At 34.7% G+C, this 9,779-nt stretch overlaps 1 protein-coding gene across 2 annotated transcripts; it reads right to left on the bottom strand.

The window, feature by feature from the left end:
* Positions 1-5,040: 5,040 nt before the first annotated feature.
* LOC107786506 (putative E3 ubiquitin-protein ligase RF298) lies at positions 5,041-9,136 on the bottom strand. 2 transcript variants are annotated; one of them, XM_016607995.2, is made up of 4 exons: positions 9,007-9,136; positions 8,688-8,728; positions 6,121-8,153; positions 5,041-5,790 (listed from the first exon to the last, which is right to left on the bottom strand). In XM_016607995.2, the coding sequence occupies exons 3-4, from the start codon at positions 8,074-8,076 to the stop codon at positions 5,302-5,304; spliced, it is 2,445 nt and encodes an 814-aa protein (XP_016463481.1). In that variant the 5' UTR covers positions 8,077-8,153; positions 8,688-8,728; positions 9,007-9,136; the 3' UTR covers positions 5,041-5,301. The 2 variants fall into 2 exon arrangements, with proteins under 2 accessions (XP_016463481.1, XP_016463482.1); XM_016607996.2 differs by having other exon boundaries at positions 8,688-8,725; positions 9,007-9,115.
* Positions 9,137-9,779: the final 643 nt, after the last annotated feature.

The raw sequence follows: 9,779 nt of genomic DNA, 5'->3' as shown, positions 1-9,779 counted from the left end.
TTCTGTTCTGGTTTCTGCAAGGTAATGCACAAGTTATCTTATAATTCGTTTTTCCTGCACTCCCTTTTTGTCATCTCTAAATGGATTCAGTAACTTCTTGCCAATAATCACGTCCATTGAGTAGAAATATTAAACTAAAAGTCTAGGGCAAAATGGCCATATGCAAATAATGAAGAACCATAAGATTGAATTATCGGTGTCCAATCTCCGTGTTGGCATAAGATGGATTAAAATGAAAATCGCTCCCGGTAGAAATTCTTTTCACAGTAAAAGAAAAAGCGCTTACAAAAGAATTTCATTCCCATAGTTGGAACCCAGGGTTTGGTTGCACTCCTGGTCAAAAAAATTACATCTCATCTTGTCGCTATAACATCAAAAGACGTGCTACTCCTTGCAAGTCTTTTTGCAAGTAGATGATCATCCAACTGCTCCTTGCAAATGGAGCTAATTATAAACCTTATTCAGGTTTATTTTATATGTAGAAGGACCAGTTTACCAGAATGAATTTTGTGAGTATTTGCGCTGTTTCGAAAACTCTTTTCCACTTCATCACTTCAATATAGATGCATTGATCAGGATCAATCGAATTATACTAGCCATATGCTCTAGTGTTGCCATTGTATGCTTCATAAAAATGTTTGGGTTCATCATGATGTTAAGTTAAGAGAAATGCAGCAGTTTTGATTCAGAAGTGCTACGAAGGATGGGAAAATAGGAATTGGATAATTTATTTTCTTCAGCTATCAAATGAGAGTTGTATGCATCTCCCTCAAAATGGTGTAGCTCTATTATTAATTAATTGCCGCACTTGAAAGTTTTTGTAGGTATTACCGAGGGGCGTGGTAGGATAATTGGGTTCCCTCCACTCTAAAACGCAGCTGTCGAATTTGAACCTTGAGAATAAAGAACCATTCATATAGTCACGTCAATAAAACTCAAACTAGTTGTATAACAACAACAACAACAACAACAACAACAACAACAACAACAACAACAACAACAACAACAACAACAACAACAACAACAACAACAACAATAATAATAATAATAATAATAATAATAATAATAATAATAAGGGGAAAGGGTCAAAAATATCTCTCTACTATTGTTTATTGTTTACTTGTGCCACCCGTTTTACTTTTCGTCCATTCTTCTCCCTACCGTTAACAAAGTTTGCAAAATTACCCCTAACCCTAACGTCCCTCCACTGTGACAGCCGACCCCTTTAATATTTTGTCCATATCAGCAGCCAAGTCAGCAGGTCGCACCAAATAAAATGCCATGTCAGCATTGGAAATCCTCAAATAAAATTGAAGGGTCTTTTTCCTTCTTTTTTTTTTTGCATTATCTTTTCCCAGCGATTTCATATGCTCATTTTGAACTAATTGCACATATTGAAATGAACACGCGTTCCTATATTCTCTTAGAGAAGATCGAAAGAATGGAAATTTTGAGCTGATTTTTTTTTTCAATGTTCAAATTTTTGATACTATCACCAATTTTCTCCCTATTTCTGATGAAAAACTCTTAAAATTCATCTCTGTACCGTAAAAATTATTTCTTTACTGTTTCAGATCTTACAAGTTACATTTAGGGCGGTTTATTGGCTGTATCTTTTTATGGATTGACTCAATTTTTTCGAATACATAGTCTGGTTTTGTCGCGCAGTAAAATGTTTAAGAAGGATTTGGGGGTCGTTTATGTTAGGGTTTTAATTTGGTGGGGTCGATGATATGGTAGTTGACATAGAAGTTGACATGGATAAAATTGATGGGATCAGCTGCCATAGTGGAGGGACGTTAGGGTTAAGGGGTAATTTTGCAAACTTTGTTAACGGTAGGGACAAAAATGGACGAAAAGTATAACGGTTGGCACAAGTAAACAATAAACAATAGTAAAGAAATATTTTTGACCCTTTTTCCTAATAATAGTAATAATAATAATATGAAGATTGATATAATCAACCTTAACTAGTTTGATATTGAGGTGCAATTGATATAAACTTGGGTCATTCAACTAAGGAGAAATCTAGGTACAAGTGCACAGATAGTCATTCTCATGGATGCTATTTAGAAATTAATCAGTACTTAATTTGTCCTAAAATTTTAAACTAAAAATCTCAACTTCGTGATAATATTCATGATATTTTTGTTCGAAAAATTGAACTGAAAAATTAAAATTTAGGATGCACTGGCTAATCTTTAAATAGCAGCCCTTTAAAATGGCGACCTGATGTCATTTCTACAGAAATCCATCACCTTCTTCAAGAGCAAATTATGTTATATACCTATTCTACCCAAAAATATTACCCGACTTTACCCATTCTAGAAATAATTACAGTACATACCTATACAATCAAAAATAATAACCCGACCATCTATCGTCCTATTTTTGTTTTCTCTGCAGCTAACTTTTCTCCTCCCTTTTCTTTCATCCCCTATCCTTTTTCCTCTCTTTCTCTTTCTTCTCTTTCTGACGTTGCCAGTATCCCTATATTTTCTAAGTAGATGTATGATCTATCCACCTTTCCTTTTATGTCTTTATCATCCATCCAGAGGGGGGGAAGGCTAACAAAAAAATCTATCAAAAAATAATAAAAATTTCTAAGGTTTTAGTCTGCCACAAAATTGTAAGGTTTTATAGGTAGTCATCATTTGTAACGATCCAACTGATTGTTTTATGTAGTTGCGCCTTCTTTCCCCTTTTGATGCTTTACACACGTGTAATTTTGGCTTTATAACTTGCGAGGTTTATTTTCGTTCCGAAAAGGCTTCGGGTTATTTTGGTCCCTTTGGTTCTTGGTTTAAAAGCCTAAGTTGGAAATGTTGACCGAAGTTTGATTTTTGTGAAAACAACCCTAGAACAGTATTTGCTTGGAGTCACATTCGGAGGTCCGGATGTTGATTTGTATTGTTTTGCCGAAAGTCGGCAATTTATGTTTAGAGGATTTTCCAAGTTGACTGATATTAGATTATGATGTAGAAAATTGAGTTAATTAGATTATGTGACAACTGATATTATTTCGGTGTAATAATAGAATTAAATCTTTTTTAAACTCTTCGCGTACAACTATATATCATGTTGGTATATCTATATACTATACTGGTATCATATGTTAATTGGAACCTTTTTTGGTTGTATTAGTTATATTTAATTGGTACACTGTTTGACTTTTCTTTAGTAATAGTAGAATAGTACAGTATCTTGAATTTTTAAAATTTTCCTTTATGCATGTTTATTATGTAATCATTTTAATTTTTTCTTTATGCATTTGTTTTATGTAATAGTATTACAGTACAATATCTTGAAAGACATTATTATATTAATATGTGGTGCACTATTTTTTGATTTTTCTCTTTATGCATGTGTATTATGTAATAGTAGTATAGTCATATATAGTTGTCTGGAATTAATTAGTAGAACCGTATACCCTATTGGTATAATTATATGTCATATTGGTATCATATGCTAGTTGAATCATTTTTTGGTTGTATTAGCTGCATTTAATTGGTATACTATTTGATTTTCTTTTAATAATAGTAATATAGTACAATATCTTGAAATACTTTATTATATTAATATGTGGTACACTATTTTTTTATCTTTCTCTTTATGCATGTGTGTTATGTAATAGTAGTATAGTCATATAGTTGCTAAGAATTAACAAATAAAATTATATACCATGTTGGTATAGTTATATACCATATTGGTATCATATGGTAGTTTGAACATTTTTTTGTTGTTTTAGCTGCATTCTTAAGTGAATTCTATTCTAAAATTATTTATATGAACATGATTTGCAGTACTGGAATTTTTTTGTGCCGATAGACATATATTATGTGTATTATGTAATAGTTTCTATAGTTATAGCCAATTGTTGGAATAATCCCGTACAACTATATACCCTGTTAGTATACGGAATGAGCAAGTTGCTTTGCGAATATTTAGCTTGCAATGCGAGCATGTAATTTTCTCATACTTATATTGCATCCTTTAATATTTTGGTACAATAGTATAGTCGCAGATAATTGTTGTAATATTCTAGAGCAATCATATACTTTGTTGGTATACATGTATACCATATTAGTATCATATGTTACTACAAGTCTTTTTTGCTACTTATACTTTTATTGTATTTTCCAATATTTTATTATCATTTATATTCTAACTAGTATATATAGAGATTTGGTGGTCGTAGATTATGCTTTCTTGCTCCATGACTGGTTGTGTTACTGCTAATGGTAGAGTGTGTACTGATATTTGTAGGGAAGAAGATCAAGGTTTGTATGGCAATCACGTGTTGATTCTTAGAATCTGATTATGTAATTTATGGTGCTTAGCAGCAATCAGTGTGATATTCAGTGAATTAGATGAAGTGACAACTCATAATATTTCAGTTTAACAATTGAATTAAGAAAATGAAAAAAAGACAAAAGATATATTACACTAGTTATATTAAAAAAAAATAGGTAATAAATATTTACTATATCAGTTATTTTTCTTATTGTATAAAAATAAGAATAATAAAAAATAATGAAAACAGTAAATGAAATTAGATTATGAAAAGAAAAAGAATATAAAAAAAAAAAGAAGTTAAATGAAATTAGAAAAGGAAAAACGAAAAAATTAAGAAGAAAACGAGAAAAAAGAAAAAAGAAAAAAGAAAAAGAAAAGAAGCATAGAAATAAAAAAGAATTGGAGAATACAGAAAAAAATCACCACAAAAACTATTATGGGTAGGAAATGTAATTAGTTTATGAGTAAAAAAACAAATGGGTAGATAAGGGTAAATAGTTTTGTTTTTGTAGGTAGCTGTATCGAACACCCCTTCTTCAAATGTAACAAGCGTGTTGAGGTAGGAAATTTGGGAGTCTGATTTTGTTTCCAATAATCTGTATCAAGATTTCCAAGCTGAACAAAATCTTATCACTGAAAAGGTGTAACCAACATAGGAACCCGCTGTCAAAAATGTTTGAGAAAGATCTTAAAAAACAAGTTCTCCTGCTAAGTAGTATATTACCTAATAATGGGAAGAAAACAGAGAGAACAACATTTTGTATAAAACCTTCAAAGTAAGCATTTACAAGGCTCATTAACCAGTCCCTCTTTCTAACTCTTTTTCACATTACTTTCTACATATCTATACCTTTTTTGCATTTTCCTATCAATATTACAGTTAAGGTATGAAAGAAAGGCCTCAAAAAAGGACATACTAAAAAACGAAAAATGTCTTGGCTTTGAAACATCATTCCTCCAACGACCAGCTCCTTTTTCCTGTCACTGTTTTCCCGTTGCTAACTGTTAAGAATGAGCAAAGCGGACATTAATCCGCATCTTAATTGGGGTCCTACAAGAAGGGCAGTCATTCATTCCTTGCTTTTCATGAAGCATGTTGCATTTTGCACAAAGGACTTGATGTGCACAAGGGAGAAAAACCACCGACATCTCCTCAGTCATACACATAACACACTCCCTCTCCATCTTTACTGTAGAGCCAAAATTATCCTCATAGCCTGCTAAACTCTTTCTGATATTAGGAGGTAGCCCCACATTAATGCCTCTTTTAAGTGCCTCTATTTTTGAACTTTCAGACTGCAATTTCAACTGAGAGATTTCACTCTCAAGCTTTCGGATATTTTCTTTAAGCTTTTGCATGCTGCTCTCTGCCTTTTCTCTCAAATTATTCTCCGCTGCTTTTCCCTGAACACCGAGTTGTTCTCTTTCAGCTTTCAAGGAATCGGCTTGCTGTACAAACCTTTGTTTCTGCCTTTCCTCCTGCTTCCATAGAACCTGCAATTCTTTGTTTTCTCAGAAGCAAATCACAGAATAAAGTCTTACAAGTTTCTATAATGTGCTAGCATTTATACTAGAAGGAATATCAAATAGCACTATGAATTTTCAGCAGGACTACATAAGTGAATGCTGGAACAACTATTACTGGAGGCTATAAGTAAAAAAGAACTGACATTATAATTGAACTATAACAACAAGTTACTGACAGCCTAAACATCTACCACCGGTTGTACAACAGGTAGGCCTTAAAAACACTAACTATATTTGTAAAAAATATAAAACTTTGATCGACTAAGCAAAAGAACTTCTTTCCCAGAATAGAAATACCTCAAACTGGTCCAGGCGCTTGTTGACTTTCTCTTGTCGCTGCTGTAAATCAGATGTTTCATGCTTGAGCATAGAGAGTTCCTCCTGCAATGAGCGCTTCTCCACCTCTCCTGCTTGATACTTCTTCACTGTCTCCTGCTCTGTTGCTAAAGCTTTATGCATGTTTATAGCAGACACTGCGGAAAAGAGCTTGGCGGCGTCCATCTCCTTCTTTAGCACAGCATTCTCCCCCTCCAGCCTGTGAAGAGTAGAACCAGCCAACTCAATCTGGCCACTAGCATTTGACAATGCATGCTCCATCTCGGAAAGCCTCTTTGTGGTGCTTTCCTCCAGCATTTGTGTTTCCTTTTGAGATCTTTCAGCATCTTCTTTCTCTTGCCTCAACATTTTAAGCTCCGCCTGGTCCTTGCCAAGCCTCCGAGCAGCCTGCATTACCTTCTCATTTGCCCAATCAGTCCACCGTTGGAGCTCTTTCTGCAGTGTTTTCATATGGGGAGTTAGCAACAAAATAGCAGCATCTCTCTCATTTTGAGGGACATATTTCCCCAGAGACTCATCATATGCGATACCAGCATAATAATCTGGAACCTCAGAAGAGCTAGTTGTGCTGCCGCCTGGGGCCTTTACACTAGACTTAGGATCCAAAGCTAATGATGAAGGATCCTTTTTGTTTACAGCTGGCGATGGAATAACAGTATGTTGCACGCCAGAGTCGTCAGTTGCAGGTGCAGTGGATGAACAAGGGCGTAGACTATCAGAACTTCCTTCTGCTATAGGACTATTGTTTTTAACTGAAGTATTTACTTTAGAGGAAGAACTCTTCGTTGCTGCACCAGAAGAACCTGACAGAGGGTTGAGTGTCTTGTCCATAACCATATTGCCCCAGGCAGAGAGTTTTGCCTTAATGGAACCCTTACCCATACGGCCTTTGTAATTTTTCTCAAACTGAAATGTCTTTTGCCTAAGAAGATCCTTCTTGGAGTTTAGGGATGACCCCTTTCTACCAGCTCCCAACTTATCTTCTAACACTGCTGCTTTCGAGGGATTCTGCTTATGCCCCCTGCTGCTGGTGGGTAAGGATTTAGCCTCTGCTTCTGGAAGAGGTACCGAACTTCCTTTCCCTATTGCCGCTTGACGAACATGTGAATTTTTAGAAGTCGGTTCTTGAGGGGCTGCACTAGCAACAGCAACTTTGGATTGAGCAATAGGGATGGAAGGTTTTGACAACTGTAGTTTATCCGGGTTTGACTGAGTAGTCTCAGAAGCCTCAGTCTTCGAGCTATTGCCTGGACTTTCTTGACTGCATAACTCATCAAGAATATCACCTTCCACTGTACATGCATGTACCAGGTTCAAGTCCCATATTAAGAGGCACCACATTGCTTCAGCAACTGTGAAAGCTGGCTTAACCTCCCTCAGCACACATACCATCTCCAGCATGGTGTACTCTACCAGCCCATGTAAATCAGAAAACGCGAGATGTCTAGAGGTATCAAAATCCTTTTCCCTACTTAGTAAAGCCAAAGCACCATCGACGATATTTGAGACGGTATCTTTGGTACCATGATAGAGGCCACTCCTCAATATAACCCGTTCAGCAATTTCCTCACTGTATCCACACTCAACAATCCTCTTGACTGCACTCCGGAAAGTAGCAGACAGGTTTTGTGATAAAAGTTCCTCGAGTTGACATGTTATTGGTTCTTCCCAATCTCCATCTGCTGACCTTTCCACTCCTTGATGACACCCACCATCCAATGACTTGAGCTGATTAAGAGTGCTGTGCAGTTTTTTCTCTAATAATTCATATCTTGGAAACTCAGTAAGAGACAGGACAGGTGAATCACTAGGAGGAAACTCAGATAAGAACTTCCTCTTGTTCCTACTTCCTTTTTCCTGGTCAGAATGCACCAATGACTTTTCATTGGAATCATCAGTGCTGTTATGATCAACCATTTTGATTATGTTGTCTACGAGATTTACAAATACTACTGCAATTTGCTCATTCAAGTGTCTATCTGTGGTTCCCAATCCTGCAGCAAGACGCCATTAGGTAATAATGTCGGGGTGTGTGTGGGGATTAAAATTTAAGATAACACATAGCAGCAGAGAAAAAAGGAGTTGTCAGACAAAGGCAAAAACACATATCAATGTTTCTTTGATAGGCTAAATAACCAAAACAAAAATGACAGGCTGAAAAAGAACAAGAACAAGTGTAGTGAGCACGATAAAAGCAGCAACATTATCATTCAGGTGAAGCAGCCAAAGAACTAATATTCAATGAGGAATGCAAATTCTGCTGTAATTCAATTACTCAAATCTCTACGCCATTCAGTGGTAATGTGGTGTTTGCGGGAATTAAAAATGTAAAGAAAACATAGCAGCAGAGAATGAGAAATTGCAAAAGTAAAGATAAAAACAAGTATGCATCATTCCTTGATAAGCTACATAACATCAACATAAAATTATCCAAACAGAAATGCAATAAAAAGGTACAGCTCTAATAAGCATAATAAACCAGCAACATTATCAAGGGAATGGAAATAAATGAAAGAAAAGAAGATTACCTCTGAGTCAGAGTAAATGAGCTGCCAAACAAATTAATCTTCTGCAACAAAATCACTCAAATGAATCAAAGGCGAAAAATCAAGCATCAGAATTGCACAAAAAAAAGATAACAATTTATCAATCAAAATTCTAGCCAAAAAAAAAAACAATCGAGAAAAATCTTCAAAAACCCAAATAAACTAAGGCAAAAATATAATCAATAAACCTGGAAAAGGAGTCTTACCAAAAAAGGAAAAAACTGATTCTCGATACATACATATATCAAGAGTGAAACTAGAAAGAGCAAAAGTTCAATCCAAAATCAAAAGGGTCACTCACCAAAGGTTATAAAAGGCCAAAATTTGCAAAGGCGTGAACTCCATTTCTTGCATTTTGCACGCTATGGCCACAACATTTGGCACGAGCTCTGAGTACTCTTTTTTCTTCTGCTGCCAACACTGAATAAGTTTGGACTCTTTATATAGGGGTCACTGACTAACGTGGGTTAACCTTGTTCTAACACTTACTTGATGATAACCAGGGTTAGTTGGTGCAGTGTATAATGTATTTTTCTGTTGTGGATTGTGTAGTATTTAATTTCAAACTCATCTAAAGATTAAATTTTCAACTGTACAATTTAAGTAACTTCTCCATTTTTAAAGATATTATTATTATTATGTTATAATCATCAATTATTAACCACATAAAGAGAAATAATAACACTAACTATACATGTGGGCAATGTGAAATTCTTAAATATTTGGGATTTTAAGCAAAGAATGATAATACATCATCCAATTCATAGAATCTAACTAGTCTTACTTGGATATTGCAAATTAGATTAATTATATAGTAAGATGATAGTGGCAAAACAAACATAATGTGTCAATGGTGTTGTACCACATGTTACAATAGTCTTATGCATATTTTTCAATAACACAATTATTATCAACTAGTATTAGTACCCGCGCGATGCGCGAACAAATCATTTCAAATTGCGAAGTATGTTGTTTGAATCATGTACAAATAACCTTAAAATATATATATATCTCAGATAAAAATTATATAACATGAGATTTTAATTATGAAGCAGGATATGAAATTACTGATCA

Source organism: Nicotiana tabacum, chromosome 22 (genome assembly GCF_000715075.1).
Source record: "Nicotiana tabacum cultivar K326 chromosome 22, ASM71507v2, whole genome shotgun sequence".
Lineage (NCBI taxonomy): Eukaryota > Viridiplantae > Streptophyta > Magnoliopsida > Solanales > Solanaceae > Nicotiana > Nicotiana tabacum.
The sequence above is the reverse complement of the archived record's forward strand: the minus strand, read 5'-3'. Positions and strand labels throughout refer to the sequence as shown.